The 16,294-nt window shown below is 43.4% G+C and overlaps 1 protein-coding gene across 4 annotated transcripts in view; it reads right to left on the reverse strand.

The window, feature by feature from the left end:
* The window catches only part of ARL15 (ARF like GTPase 15), a 329,406-nt gene that overhangs the window by 161,321 nt on the left and 151,791 nt on the right, over positions 1 to 16,294 (reverse strand). For 3 of the 4 annotated variants that reach the window (XM_075854919.1, XM_075854916.1, XM_075854918.1), the window contains 2 exons: positions 6,631 to 6,775; positions 4,820 to 4,879 (listed from right to left, as the gene is read on the reverse strand). In XM_075854919.1, the coding sequence (XP_075711034.1) occupies positions 4,820 to 4,879; positions 6,631 to 6,775 (205 nt within the window). The remainder of the gene's footprint in view (positions 1 to 4,819; positions 4,880 to 6,630; positions 6,776 to 16,294) is intronic. The other variant, XM_075854920.1, reaches the window with a different exon arrangement.

Consider the following 16,294-nt stretch of genomic DNA (forward strand, 5'->3'; position numbering starts at 1 on the left):
GGTTAATGACCGAGCAAGTTTTTTCCATCGTCGCATTTAAAGAGGCTCTGTCACCAGATTTTGCAACCCCTATCTGCTATTGCAGCAGATAGGTGCTGCAATGTAGATTACAGTAATGTTTTTATTTTTAAAAAAACTAGCATTTTTGGCCAAGTTATGACCATTTTTGTATTTATGTAAATGAGGCTTGCAAAAGTACAACTGGGCGTGTATTATGTGTGTTACATCGGGGCGTTTTTACTTCTTTTACTAGCTGGGCGTTGTGTATAGAAGTATCATCCACTTCTCTTCAGAACGCCCAGCTTCTGGCAGTGCAGACACACAGCGTGTGACACACAGAGAGATCACGCTGTGTCGTCACTCACTTCCTGCCCCAGGTCCTGCATCGTGTCGGACGAGCGAGGACACATCGGCACCAGAGGCTACAGATGATTCTGCAGCAGCATCGGCGTTTGCAGGTAAGTCGATGTAGCTACTTACCTGCAAACGCTGATGCTGCTGCAGAATCAACTGTAGCCTCTGGTGCCGATGTGGCCGACACGATGCAGGACCTGGGGCAGGAAGTGAGTGACGTCACAGCGTGATCTCTCGAGAACACGCTGTGTGTCTGTGCACTGCCAGAAGCTGGGTGTTAACGAACAGAAGTGGATGATGCTGATTCGTCAGCATCATACACTCCCATTCCTAACGCCCAGCTAGTTAAAGAAGTAAACACGCCCCGATGTACGCACATAATACACGCCCAGTTGTACTTTTACTGTAAACACGCCCAGTTGTACTTTTGCAAGCCTCATTTGCATAAATAAAAAAATGGTTATAACTTGGCCAAAAATGCTCGTTTTTTAAAAATAAAAACGTTACTGTAATCTACATTGCAGCGCCGATCTGCTGCAATAGCAGATAGGGGTTGCAAAATCTGGTGACAGAGCCTCTTTAAAGGGAAGGTGTCCCGATAAATTTTTTTTTTATATGTTATTGCTTTTAGTATGCCATTAAAATAAATGTTATTTATTTGTGTTTTTGTGTTGTACTTTTTTCTTTTTTTTACTTCTCTATGGGGGCTGCCATTTTTTTTTCATCTCTGTATGTGTTGATTAACGACACATACAGAGATGGAATACGGCACATACATCCCCATAGAGAATGCGAACGAGAGCCGTTCCATTCACTATAGCGTACGCCGTCTGTGTGGGAACGGCGCATGCCACACAGTCCAAAAGGAAGGTGTTCGGCAGAGCGACATCCAGCGCCATTTTCATGTGGACCGGAAGCCGCGGCCGGACAGTAAGATGACTACTTCCGATCGCGGCTTCTGTCCATATGTTCAGAAGCAAGGGCTGGGAGCGGAGGCAGCGGCAGGAGCAGGTAAGTTATGTTTGTGTATGTGGTGTGTGTGTATGTTCGTGTTATACTGTGTGATTACCACTGTATCTAATCCTCCTACACTGTGCATTCGCTCAAAAAATGGCGGCACACAGTGTAGGAGGTTTGCACATTCAACCCCCTCCTTTCTCCTGGCACTAGCCAGGATAAAGGAGGGGGGATTGTTTGAGGACACTAAAGCGAGTGTGTCTTCTCCAATTTTGCAGCATAAAGCAATGAGGTTGCTTTACCACATGCCAATGCTGCAATTTTGGGAATTGCTCCCTCTAGTGACCAGCACATGGAAATGTTATAAATTAGAATCTAATTTATAATATTTCCTGATTTGTGAAAAAATTTAAAAAATTAGAACAATGTGTAATCATTTATATACTAACAGTTTAACAACATAGCTGTATAAGGACTTTTGTTTTGCGGGACATGTTGTATTTTTGTATAGCACCATTTTGGGGAACATATAATTTATGGATTAACTTTTTATTAACATTTTAGTGGGGTACTGGAAAAAAACAAAACATTTTTTGCATCTTAATTTTACGCCATTTACCGTGTGTTATAAACAACAACTTTATTCAGCGGGTCGTTACGATTGCGGCGATTCCAAATTTATATAGGTTGTTTTTATGTTTTCCTACTTTTACACAGTAAACACACTTTTTTTTTCAAAATTATTTGTTTTTGTGTCGCCATAATTTTTGCGGGACGACTTGTAGTTTTTATTGGTACCATTGGTACCATTTTTTTTATCACTTAGCAAATTTTCTTTAAATTAGGATGAACAGAAAATTCTGCCATTGTTTTTTATTTAATTTTTTATGGCGTTCAACGTGCGGGTTAAATAACAATTGTTTTATAGTTGGGTTCATTACAGACGCGGCGATACCACATGAGAAACGTTTTACTTTTTTTTCATAATAAAGTATTTTGTAAGGAGAAAAAGTGGGGTCTTAATTTATTTTTTTACTTGGGACTTGCTGTGTGATCTTTTGATAGCCATTATAATCCACTGCAATACTTCTGTATTGCAGTGTATTATTGCCAGTCAGTGTAAAACTGACAGGCACCTTTTAGGTCATGCCTCTGGAATGAACTAACATGCAATTACTAAAGGCAGACCTGGGGGCCTTTGTTAGGCCCCCAGGCTGCCATAGAAACCATCAGCACCCCGCGATGCAGGCGAGATGCCAATGGGGTGAGAGAGGGAGCCGCTATTGAGTGCCGCACCTGAGGGGTTAAGTATGATCGGAGACCACTGCTAGTGGTCTCCGGTCATTGCCCTGAAGCCTGAGGCTGTTAGCATCAGCCCGGACTTCAGGAGCACCCCGCACGATGCGGGAAAAGTTCATCTGAAGTGCCAACGTGAAAAGGCGTAAGAAGAACTACCCCAAACGGCCGACGTAAAAACGCTATACGCTGGTCGTTAAGGGGTTAAATTAAGAAATTGATATGTTTAGTGTGATTGAACAGAGAAATGTCCTATTTAATTGTGAGACAACCCTTTCATGGTAATGGAATTAATAATGTTATTTTTTGCCATTTACAATGAAATCTCCCCGGAGCCTGACAAGTTCACACCGGCCACTGGTCCTTTTAACACCATTTCCTCTGGTTCAGCAACTTATCCAGCACCATGGCTCAGACCAGAGTTAGTAATTCCCTTATGGTATAGCCGGATCTCTCAGCGTGTGATGTGAGAACTTCCTCTCTCTGAGAGACCAGTAGCCATGTGGTGACAAGTGATTGCCACTTAGACCTCCAGTATTATTACTAGTAGTGAGAAACAGCAATGTGTCAGTAAAATACGCACATATATTGCCAATAAGACTATATGGGATGGAAAACCCCACGCACAAAGCCTATATTCCTAGCCAAAATTACTTATAACATGCCAATATTGGATTTTGATATTTTAGAAACGCATACAAGGTTCAGGATCCTAAATCTATTTCCCTCATTTTAAGTATTGGAACATTTCTCTTTACATAGAGAAGCTGAAAATCAGTATAGAACTAAAACTGCTCACAGCGGAGGGTTTGCTACAGTAGTATCCATGCTTGGGAATCGTTTTCGTGCAAAATACAGAAGCAGCACAAATGTCTCCGGTCCTGATCATTTTCTAGAATGTATCAGGAAAAAGGTATCAAGTCTGGCGCACTGTCTGCTTTTCTTCAGAGGCTTGACTAGATTGCATAAAACTGTAACAAAGTCTCAGCTGTGAGAAGTAATAGGTGTCTAGGTCTTCAAGTGAATGGAGCAGAGTTGCAATACTAGACAAAGCCCATGGTCAAAAGTAGTGCGGTTATGAGGGGGGGGGGGTCCCTGAAAAAAAAAAATCAGTAAGGTTACTGGACTCCCCACCGAAGGCAAATATTCCAAGATTGACAGGGTCATCATTTAGCCAAAGCCTTCTATAGAGTAGGACTGTAGTGTAACACGAAAGTTGTATCTATGATGTTGACATGTTTTCAAGCTGTTGCACTTTATTCTTTATGTACCTTTAAGAAAAGGACTTGCAAATTTTGGTCACAGGAAACATAGCAGGTTCATAATAGAGCATCTCTAAGATGCTTATGGACGCGGTGAAGGGGAAGCTCTCTCAGAAGTAGCGGAGAGAAAGTTTGTGAGGTGAAGATTCCTTGGACCGCACACCGGAAACTAGGGTTACTTGGTCACCGGCCTAATCTAGCAATTCCTGCAGCTTCCATGCTGCTCCGTAATTACTAGTTTGGTACCACACGACTTTTTGGGTTGGTAACTCGAGCTGCACAGCAGCCCCAGTTATAGGGGCAATCAGCCCTCGTATAGTGACTATTGTCACTAATAGGGCTGTGCTGGGTCTGGAAAGACCCAGCAAAAACCTCTCACTAACGGTATCCCGGCGATCATGTGAACAGTCACCGGGACCAATTGAGGCAGCGGTGCTGCCGCTGCCTCTATTCTATATGCACAGTGCTATGTACTAATGATCTGAGAAAACAGAAAAAGTGAAAACTGCTTATATCTTCTATTCAGGGTATTCGGCAGCCAGCTAAAACCTGCGCCGTAGAAACCATATTCGCGGGTTCTAAGGACTTCAACTTCCGGTCGTTTATATACAGTCAGCGGTCGGGTACCAGTTAATTGTAACCATGGGCACCCTAACCGCCATCAGCAGAAGTCTTTCACAAGGAAGTGCCCAGGAGGAAAATACAATCATCATCATTTGTGCAGCCCCCTCATAAGTAGCTGTGAGTAGGCCCTGATATAGTGTGAAGGCCTGTTAGCCACCGTGATCCACACTGAGAGCCCATCTGGCTGCCATTTTGTGGGCCTATGCATTTTCTCTCCCTGCTCGGGTCTCCCGCTCACATGCTTCATGACTATTGTTGACAGTCAATTTACACAAAAACTGCAGTAAGCTACAAGGAAACACCATACAGTAATAAATTAATAGTACCTCCAAGCTCTTTCACATTGAGAATGGCACTCTGGAATGGAACGGCTTTAATACTAAAACCTAAAAATATAAAAAAACAAAAAACATACAATAATGAGCAGATAGGTCAAATACCATAGACTAACCATAAAGGAAAACACCAGCACTGAAAAGGCTCCCCAATAAAATTGTTTACTGTAAAAAAATAAATAATTAAAAAGTCCATAAAAAGCAACCCGGTCAGCAAGACTTCCATGTTTCGGACAATGTCCTTCGTCATATTCAATTTATTTTAGAATAAGTTGTGGATTATATCGGGGGGATTTTTCAGGACTGCACTCTTCCATTATCGTTATACATTGATGGGATTTTGCTTGCAATCCGTTCCTAACCAAGCCCATCCCCCTGCCCCAACATGGACAGGTGAGCTGACTTCATTTGTAATATAAAATATCATTGACTAGTACAGTAGTGGATAAAGTCAGAGACCACTTTTCACAAAAAAAAAAAGAAAAAAAACAGTTCTATTTTAGGTTTCCACTTCTGTGCACCCTACTGCCACTAACTCTAACCAGTCTTATGGACCTTAGTATCACAGGGGTTAAAATGCTGGGCCCAGAGTTATTTTTGATTCAAGATTTCGATCTTTAGAAGAAACATGAGACAAAAAGTACACTGCTGAAGCAGGACTCTTCTTATTTTTGTGATTGATAAAGGTAGACATGGTTGACCTTGTAGGCACTACTATTTTGTGTAAATGCAGTGAATAATACTTTATGAGCCCGGTAAGACATTACCATTCAAAGCAGCAACCTTTCAGCCAGAAGGCCTTGGTCATACTGTACAACCAAGCATGGTGCAGGATCAGTAAAGTTTGGAGATTATAACAACATCAAGTTGGTGATCCATCTTTGACTCAAGGCATCATGATTTTTTTAATACCTCCTACAATACACTTTGGAAAAGGATTAATGACCAAGAGTAACTGCTGTAAAAGGTTTAAGGGCTGTCCCAGAATCAACAATTATCACCTATCCACATGATAGGTGACAAATGTTTACCACTGATGGCGAGAACGGTGAGGATTGTCTGATCACGGTGATGATGGTCTGTGGGACCCCCACGGTTTTGCTGCTCCATTCAAAGTCTATGGAAATGACAGAAACAGCCAAGTACAGCTCTCAGCTGTTTCCGTAAGTCCCTTAGGCATTGAATGGAACGTCAGGCGCATGCTTGACTGCCACTCCTTTAAAAGTCCTCCTCACTGCGGTCGTGCGGGGAGGTTCAAAACGGTAGGGGTCCCAGTGATCAGATAATTATCACCTATCCTGTGTGATAATTGTCGACTCTGGTACAATCCCTTTAAGGCCTCGTTCACATCTGCGTTGGAGGCTCATATATGGGCCTCCGTTGCAGACCCAGCCAAGATTACCGGAGAAAGCCAACGGAACACATTAAAGTCAATGGGGTTCATCATGCAATGGAACCGTTGCCCCCGGAATTTCCTTGTTCTGCTCCTCTGACAGAGCAAAACAGAACGTAGCAACACAGGTGTGAACATAGCCTTAGACGTACTTGCCAAAATCAATGGACTGGCTACCGTACAAGCCCACACTTTAATATTATTGAATATGTTTGGGATTACTTGGAACATGAGAAGCAGAAAATGCCCCCAATTTCGAAGACTTTCAAATATAATTATTTTCTGCACATTTTTTTGTTATTGCCCCCCACTAGGAATGCTAAAGAAAAAAACAAAACAAAATCTGACTTTATTCCGCTAATATCTATATAATATTGTACAAAGAATAAAAGTTAATCACAACCATTACCTGTGGTAGGCACAATATTGTCTTGGCTCTCACTGCACAGTTGTGTTAAAAGACTTGTCTTGCCAGATCCTGTGAGTCCTATACAAACGATATCATATTCAGGCCGAGGAGGTGGAGGACCCTTACAACAGAGGGCTCGAAAACACTGCAAAAACAATCATAAAAGACATGAGCCATAATAACGACTTAATATGGAATAGGTTCGGCAAGTGTGTCAGGTCACAAGCTTTCTTGTACACTATCAATTTATTCACTTTCCACGACTTTTAGGAATTTACAACATAATGTAGAATTCTAGAGCTGGTTGAATCACTAAACAAGTAAAATGAAATCAACAGAAACATGGGAAGAAAATGGTCCATAGAAAAAGAGAACACAAGCAAGACCATCATGTATACTTTCATATGTGGTCTACTATTGTAAAAGAATTGAACAAACATTTTTTATTTTACTTATCCTCATAGTTTTCTAGTTATCAAGAACTGGCTTGGGATTTTTCCATATTTCAGCCCTCCTCAACGTCACCATCTGACTAAACAATGACTGCCACTGGCCGAGACCTTGTAAAACATGGAGGTTGCACTTCAACTATAGCCATGTTCCCTACTGCCAAGGAGGCAGCAGACTGAATGCTGTTGGGGGGGGGGGTCGCACAAGACATTTTGGCTAGTTATAGGCGGCTGTATAACATTCACAAAACCTTCCCCGCTCTGCACTACTAAGCTAAACTTAGATCACCATAAAACCCTATGATGATCCACGATCTTCTAAGAATTGTGGGGGATACAGGTTTTGCACCATACTGATGATAAAATGCACTGACACTTTATTGCTGCCTTAGGTAAAGTAGCCTTCAGCCACTGATCTTATTGGTCCCCTTACTTCCGCGTCATTATTGCCACCTTTACTGTATCTTATTTTAGATCATTATAAAGCAGAGGCCCTTTACTATAATAGCTGGAACGCACCATGCCTGTGGAATGTGTCTGAGCCTGCAGAGAAGTCATTAGGATTTGTTCTGCTGATGTAGAACTTCTGCACCGAATGAGGCCCTGTAGGAGCAGTTTAATGCTTAACACATATGTTGAAAGTGTAGAGCTGTTCCCTACATTCATCTACTACCGAGAGACAAGTGGGAACTGTATAATACACACAACAAGGTAAAATTCATTGGATCAGGCTGGCGTCCTTTTATTGGTTTTCGGGGATGCATAATCCATTTGTGATCACAGTCAGCTTGACGCAATGAGGTAAAAGTTTGATCGGAATGGAGCGAGGAAGAAATAGTCAGTCCTGCCAGCTAATTTTATAGCTCTCATGAAACTGTGTTATGCAACATCAAACCTGTAATGTGACTGAAAATATTAAATGTTCCTCCGAAGCAAATTCCGTAAGAAAAGTGAACATTGAAAGTCAAGGTGGAGTGAAATTTAAATATCTATCAATCTATATATCTAATATATATCCATATATAATATAATAGCAGAGTTACCCAGCTTCACACAGTCCATTTGTTTCTGGTTTCCCACTGATACGAAGCCAACATATCCAATAAAGTAAACCTTTTACTACAAAATACTTAAATTTTTATTCTAAAAGCGGTGACGCATCTAGTCAGCCTGGAAACGGGCTTGGGTCTGCTGGAGAGGATCTGCCTGTCATCTGTCTCGCTGAGACTGCACTCGTGCCTCAGTCTGCTGGGGAGTTTCAGCAGCTCGCAGTTAGCTGTGGCGTATCTTATCAGCCTGGAGATGGGCTTGGTTCTGTTGAGAGGTTTCAGCAGCTCGGGCAGCAGCCATGCACTTTGCTGCAGGAGTCTTTTGTGCAGGTGTAACGTCCAATACGGTGGTGGAACCACGGGCTACTCCGCCGTAACGGAGTAACTGCTGGCATCACAGTTGGGATACAGTCACTGGTAAATCGTACCTTGATGGCAGCTGAATACAGTCAGGCTGCAGGTAGCAGACTTAGGACTGGTCACGGACACAGGACTCAGGGAGACAGGACTGGTCACGGACACAGGATACAGTTCCTTCGCAGGCTAACACTGGGTTAGTAATAACATTGCTCAGGCACTTGGGAAAGGGGCAGGGTCACTTATAAGGGTCATGTTGTGCAGGTAAAGGATGGGACATTTTAACTTGCGCGTACGCTGGCCCTTTAAGAACTAGCACGTGCACCCTACGGGCATAGCCCCAGAGAGGAGGCAGAGCGGGCTGGCGTCCCTGGGAAGAGAGATGCTGGTGGGGATACAAAGTACTGCGGTCGCAGCTGCCAGTAAGAGGGGGATGCCGGTGGCCAGCGGCCGTGGGCATAACAGCAGGGTTCCTTTTTGGAGGAATGACTGGTCTGAAATAGGTTCAATTTAGGAGCATGCTGAAATCCAGTATAGTATAAGTACCAGGGCTGGACCGGCCATCTGGCAAATGCCAGATGGGCTGGTGTACAGTGGGTTGGCTGGCGGTCACCCACATTTTTTTTTCAAAGGGGTTTTCCCAAAAATCATAAAATCACCACCAATTCGCTGGGACCACCACCAACCATGAGAACGAGGGTCCTGAACATCCAGATCCTCCTCACTGCTCAACCGCACAGAGGAAAACATTTAATGGAGCTGCGGTCAAGCTTGCACACTGCCACTACATTCATTGTGTATGGGAATGACAAACAACCACGTACAGTGCTCAGCTCTTTCCATCATTCTCATAGTCCGTAAAGGGAGCGGCAGGCGCATGCTCGAGTGTCGCTCCATTCAATCTCCTTACTGCGGGAATGCAGGGGGATCTGGGGGGTTGAGAGCACTTGTTTTCACGATGAGTAGGGGTTCCAATGGTGGGACCGCCTGCGATCAGAAAATTATCACCAATCTTGTGGAAAGGTGATAAAGGGGTTTTTCCCAAATCATAAATTAATTACAGCTGCTGAATGGGTGTCAGATAGAATAATTTATCGCCAAGACCGCATTAAGTGAATGATTACAGCTGCTGAATGGGTGTCTGTTTAAAGGGGTTATCTGGGGGCCAAAAAATTGCTTTGCATTCATATTTTTATTTAAAAGAAGTCACTTACTAATGTTAGCTCAGAATAAAATGTTAACCAGGAAAAGGCAGCTGATTTCACTCGGTCATGCTGATAAATTTATAAGAGCAGACGGGTAGCTTTAAAGGGGGGGGGGGTGCTGAAATCATTGTCTTTTTCTGTTAACCATGGTTACCTCCAAGGAAACCCATGCAGTGAAAAGGACTTTACAGGCAAGGACATTGCTGCTTGTAAGATTTCCCCTAAATCAACCATTTATCGGATGAGCAAAAACTTTGAGGTTCAATTGCAGTGAAGAATGCTTCAGGGCATCCAACAAAGTCCAGCATGTGGTGGGACAGTCTCCTAAAGAGGAATCAGCTATAGGATCGGTTCAACACCAGTGTACAAGTGGAGTTATTAAACCGGAGAGTGTTGCGGTGTGTGTTCCTGTAAACGTGTTCCTGTAAACGAATGCTTGCAAATAGAAGCTAGCTAAATAGACACAATTTAAAACTCTTTATTTCTTTTCCGCTTATTTCAAGCTGTGCAGCTAATTAGAGGGAGGGGTTAATTGTGCTCAGGTGATATAAATTAACATGCAGGACTCACTTTTGAGATTGCTCTCATTGGGCTTGGTGGACTAAGTGGCTTGTGAAATAAGTGGAGTTCTTAAAGGGAATGTGTTGCCAGAAAAACATGTTTTTTTAAAAAAAATTAAACATTGTGTGTGGGTGATTAAACACTGTTCAAATTTTTTTTATTTTTTTGCACGAGTCCAGGTAATATTATAAATTATTTCTAATTTATAATACTACCCATTTTTGGTCACTAGATGGAGCTGTTCCCAAAATTGCAGCATTGCAACATTGGGTTAAAAGCCCTCGCTCTAGTGAGCTCTCAGCATCCCCCCTCCTTTATCCTGGCTAGTGCCGGGATAAACGAGGGGTTTGAACGATGTAACCTCCTACACTGTGTGTCGCCATTTTTTGAGCTAACCCACAGTGTAGTAGGTTTACATACAGTAGTAAACACACACAAACACGAACATACATTGAAATCTCTTACCTGCTCCTGCCGCCGCGGCTCCCTCCGGCCCGTCCGCTCCATTTGCTGCCGCTGGTGCAAGTGCACAAATCCGGAAGCCGCGACCGGAAGTAGTAATATTACTGTCCGGCCGCGACTTCCGGTCCACAGGAAAATGGCGCCGGACGGCACCAATTTCGAATAGGACTGTGTGGGAGCGGCGCATGCGCAGTTCCCACACAGACGCCGTACACTGCAGTCAATGGGACGGGAGCCGTTCGCAGTCCCTATGGGACTGTGGCTGCCGTATTCCATGTCTGTATGTGTCGTTAATCGACACACACAGAAATGGAACAAAAAATGGCAGCCCCCATAGGGAAGAAAAAGTGTAAAAATAAGAAAAAGTAAAACACAAACACACAAATGAATATAAACGTTTTTAATAAAGCACTAACATCTTTAACATATAAAAAAATAATTTGTGATGACACTGTTCCTTTAAACAGGAGTTGAAAAGAGGAGTTAAAGTCCCTGTGTGTACTCTTCTTCTCTGTGCTCTGTTTTTTGTAACTGAGATAATGGTCAGCAATATTGGAGGTTTTCTTCAGTGCACAGTTTGCCATATGTATGCAAAACTGGAGACGGAGTTCCAGGATGAATACCTCTGTGGCAGATGTGAGCATGTTAATCACCTGGAAGCTCACATTAAAGATGCAACACTGAGGGCGATAGACAATCTTGAGCGAAGCATGCTGCTCACTGAGCATACAGTTAGTGAGGTAAATCTGTAGAGTGAAGACATGGGTCAGCAGGACCAGGCAAGTAGCTGGGCTAATGTAGTTAGGAGGAGTAAAAAGGGGTCCAAGAATAGGAAGGCAAATCTGGTTTCTGTTTTTCCAAGCAAAATTGCCAAGTTGGGTGATGATGAGAGGGTGTCAGTCTCAGAAATGGCAGCACTAGTGGATACTGATCTCCCTAACAACCGTGAGAACAGCCCAGCTAGTAGTCAGCTGGATGTTGATGCAGGTAAGGCAAGACAATTAGTAGTTGTAGGGGATTCTATAATCAGGAAGACGGATAGAATAATTTATCGCCAAGACCGCATTAACTGAATGGTTTGCGGTCTCCCTGGTGCCATGGTTTGGCATGTGGTGGAGTGGGTGGACAAATTACTGGGAGGGCCTGGTGATAATCCAGCTGTCGTGGTCCATGTGGGTACCAATGACAGAATACCTGGTAGGTGGTGGAGAATAATTTTAAAGAACTATGATACAAGCTGAAGGGAAGGACCTCCAAGGTTGTATTCTCAGGAATACTGCCTGCGCCATGCAAATCACAGGAAAGACAGCGGGAGCTCAGGGAGTTGAATGCATGTCTGAAGTCTTGGTGTAGAGGAGAAGGCTTTGGGTTCCTAGAGCACTGGGCTGACTTTTCATTGGGGTACAAACTGTATTCTGCAGATGATTTGCCCTTAATTGGAGGGGGTCCGCTGTGCTGGGGGAGAGAATTCTAGCTGGGGTAGTGGAGTATTTAAACTAGGGTTGAGGAGGGAGGTCAATGTAGAAAATAAAGGGGTAGTTAGGTTAGAGAGGGGACATAATGTATTTGTGGGGGGAGAAACAGACTGTTAGAATCCTTTTGTTACAAAACATTGAAAAAAAACCCTCCCAAATAATGTCAAATAATCACATTTCTGATACCAAACATGACAAATTGAAAGGCAAGTTAAAGTGTATGTTCACAAATGCCAGAAGTCTAGCAAGCAAAATGGGGGAGCTGGAGGCCTTGATACTGGAAGAATATATAGATATAGTTGGTGTTGCTGAAACATGGCTGGACTCTTCACATGACTGGGCTGTAAATCGACAGGGTTTTACACGGTTTCGAAAAGACAGGGCAAATAGGAAAGGTGGTGGTGTATGTCTGTATGTGAGAAGGGAAATGAAGGCGAGTGTGAAAGAGACAATAGTGGGTGAAGACTGTGAGGAGGTTGAAACCTTGTGGGTGGAATTACAAAGGGAGGTAAACACTGAAAAAATTACCTTTGGTGTAATCTATAGACCCCCCAATATAACCGAGGAGATGGAATGTCAGCTATATAAACAGATGGAGCGGCCTGCACAGGAGGGTACTGTAGTGATAATGGGCTGACAAACGACAAACACAGGCTGGGAGGGCAAAAACACTTAATTTGAAGAAGGCCAATTTCCCCAAGATGAGAGCTGTAATTCAGGACATAGACTGGGAAGAACGAATGTCAAATAATGGCGCAAGTGATAAATGGGAAATCTTAAAATCCATTTTCTATAATTATAGTGCAAAATGTATTCATATTAGGTAACAAGTATAAAAGATAACATTTAAACCCCACATGGCTTACACCTTCTGTAAAAAGGGCAATACATGACAAATAAAAGGGCATTTGAAAAATACAAAACTGAGGGTACAGCTCTAGCCCTTGAAAATTACAAACGGCTTACTAGTCTGTAAAAATACAAACTGAAAGGCAGGTGGCCAAGGATAGCAAAACAAATCCCCAAACATTCTTCAAGTATATAAATGCAAAAAAGCCAAGGTCTGAACATGTAGGTCCCCTAGATAGTGGTAATGGGGAGTTGGTCACAGGGGATCAAGAGAAGGCAGAGTTACTAAATGGGTTTGTTAGCTCTGTAAATACAACAGAAGAAACCAGCCGGATTTGTTTTTATGAAGAGGTGAGTAGAGGCCTAGACAGAGGGGCCGCTGTGTATAGTGTTTTTGGACTTTGCAAAGGCATTTGACATTGTCCCTCATAGACGTCCAATGGGTAAATTAAGGACTATAGGTTTAGAAAGTATAGTTTGTAATTGGATTGAGAATTGGCTCAAGGACCATATCCAGAGAGTTGTGGTCAATGATTCCTACTCTGAAAGGTCCCCGGTTATAAGTGGTGTACCCCAGGGTTCCGTGCTGGGACCACTGTTATTCAACTTATTTATTAAGGATATAGAGGATGGGACTAATAGCACTATTTCTATTATTGCAGAGGACACCAAGCTATGTAGTAATGTTCAGTCTATGGAAGATGTTCATAAATTAGAAGCGGAATTGAACACCCTAAGTGTTTGGGCACTTAGCAAATGAAGTTTAATGTAGATAAATGTAAAGTTATGCATCTGGGTACCAACAATCTGCATGCATCAAATGTGCTAGGGGGGAGCTACACTGGGGGAGTCACTTGTTGAGAAGGATCTGAGTGTACTTGTAAATCACAAACGAAATAACAGCACGCAATGTCAATAAGCTGCTTCAAAGGCCAGCAAGATCTTGTTGTGTATTAAAAGAGGCATGGACTCGCGGGACAGGGATGTAATATCACCACTTTACAAAGCATTAGTGAGGCCTCATCTAGAATATGCAGTTCAGTTCTGGGCTCCAGTTCATAGAAAGGATGCCCTGGGAGTTGGAAAAAAATACAAAGAAGAGTAATGAAGCTAATAAGGGGCATGGAGAATCTAAGTTATGCGGAAACATTAAAAGAATTAAACCTATTTAGCCTTGAAAAGAGACGACTAAGGAGGGGCATGATTAACTTATATAATTTTCCGGCTTCTGGGGGCCCCTAGAAGAAGCCAGACATGCCGGCGAGAGGCGCGTCGGGCGTTATAGTTTTTAATAATTAACAGAGGCACCTAGCCCTATAACCTAGAGCTCGGGCAGCATGGTGGCTCAGTGGTTAGCACTGTTGCCTTGCAGCGCTGGGGTCCTGGGCTCAAATCCAACCAAGGACAACATCTGCATGGAGTTTGTATGGGTTTCCTCCCACACCCCGAAAACATACCAATAGGGAATTTAGATTGTGAGCGCCAATTGGGAAACTAAAAGCGGACCTCTGTACAGCGCTGTGTAATATGTAGGCGCTATATAAGTAACTATAATAATAACCTATCTTTAAATCAACTAACAGTCTATTCAAACTCAATTTGCATTCTGGCTATCGCACAAGCTGCCTGACCGCTCTGATTGAGAGCGGAGGAGTTACTGGAGGGCAGGGCAATGCTCTTCCCTTTGCTTCCTCCGTTCAACCCACGGGCAGCGGCAGCTTAGCGCTGGTTAACAGCTCGGGCCTTTGGCATCCTTACATCTCACAACAACCGCCTCCGCCTGGCCAAGAGCATGGCAGGGTAGCAGCGCATCATGCTTCTCACAGCCTCCACCTAGCCTGTTCCTTCCCATCGCTCTCATGCTTCCTCCGTTCATCCCACGAGCGGAGGAGGCTTAGCAGCAGTCAGTGCTCGACAACCACTACCTTTTGGTAGTACATCTGACAGGGAGATGGCCCTATAATTCATTTCTACACCCATCTTTTGTATGCATGGCCAACGTTAATAGAGGACTTTAGTATAGCAAGGTTGGGCTCATATTAGTAACCAGGATTAATTGCTCCCTTTAGATGCAGAAAAATAGGAGGTCTCTGCAATCTTCCAATTTATGTCTGTTAATCTTTTACTACATTATTTATAATAAAGAATTTATTCCACAAGTCACATTAATTTTCCCACATACTTTTGCATTCTTCCCCTTTCCCTCCTATTTACGGTCTACCTATTGGTGGTGCACACTGTGTGGTTCCTCATTACCATTATTTTTTAAATTAACATTTTTGAGGGCATTTGCCATTCTTTCTAAACAGCATTTCAAGGAGCATCAGAAATAATGAATAATTTATTTTTTTATATCTTAACTGTTTCCCCGCAACCGCGGCAAACATATTTCATAGACAGTAGGTGGGCCTCTGTGCTTTAAAATGCCAGGGCTGATTTTATGTTCCAGACCGGCCTTGATAGGTAAAGTCCATTAACGGCGAGTAAAGGAAGATGGCTGGACTGTTATGGTAACCCAGTGTAGAACAAAATTGACTGTTATGGGAAGTTGGTCTAAAACTGTGTGTATGTCAGTGAGACTAAGAATTAAGAAACTGGGAGCTTCTTTTGGCCAATACGGGTCATCTGATGTGATATGAAGGAGGACCCTTGATGTGGAAGCCAGTGATGCCATACTTTCTTTTGTATTGCATTTTGTGTGAATATGTCGAGAACAGTAGACCAAAGAGAGCTGAAACCCGGTCTAAAACCTTTGAAAGTGCTTGATTTACTTATGTGCCAAATTTGGTGCAGATTGGTCCTAACATTTGGCCGTGCTTAAAACAGAATATGGACTTCCGGTTCCGGCGCTGGGGATGCAGGACGCGAGTGACTGAGCTCCCGCTCCCGTCCAGCCTGTAAGCTCGCAATAGTCGCTACGGCGACGATAATCAGCGGGGAAGTCACCAGCCTTGCACACGGCAACATCATCGGTGGTGCCTGTATAGACAGGTACCTCCTCAGAAGCGCGCAGAAGCCAGCCATGGAGGAATCAGCCGCGGCCGTGGTAAAGGGAGGTAAGATGGCGGCGCTTCCCGCCACTGCGACCCTGCTATACACACAGGAAGATGAGCTGCAGCACCATCAGTCCCAGCTTTCAAGCCCGGCAGAGCATGTACTGTCCGCTCTTCCAGTAGCCATTGACTATGTAACCCTGGCCCGTGAAGTAGCCAAACAGATAGCGCCAGACCTGCAAAAGGCGCTGGAAAAAACGGTGC

Source organism: Rhinoderma darwinii, chromosome 1 (genome assembly GCF_050947455.1).
Source record: "Rhinoderma darwinii isolate aRhiDar2 chromosome 1, aRhiDar2.hap1, whole genome shotgun sequence".
In the NCBI taxonomy this organism is placed as follows: domain Eukaryota; kingdom Metazoa; phylum Chordata; class Amphibia; order Anura; family Rhinodermatidae; genus Rhinoderma; species Rhinoderma darwinii.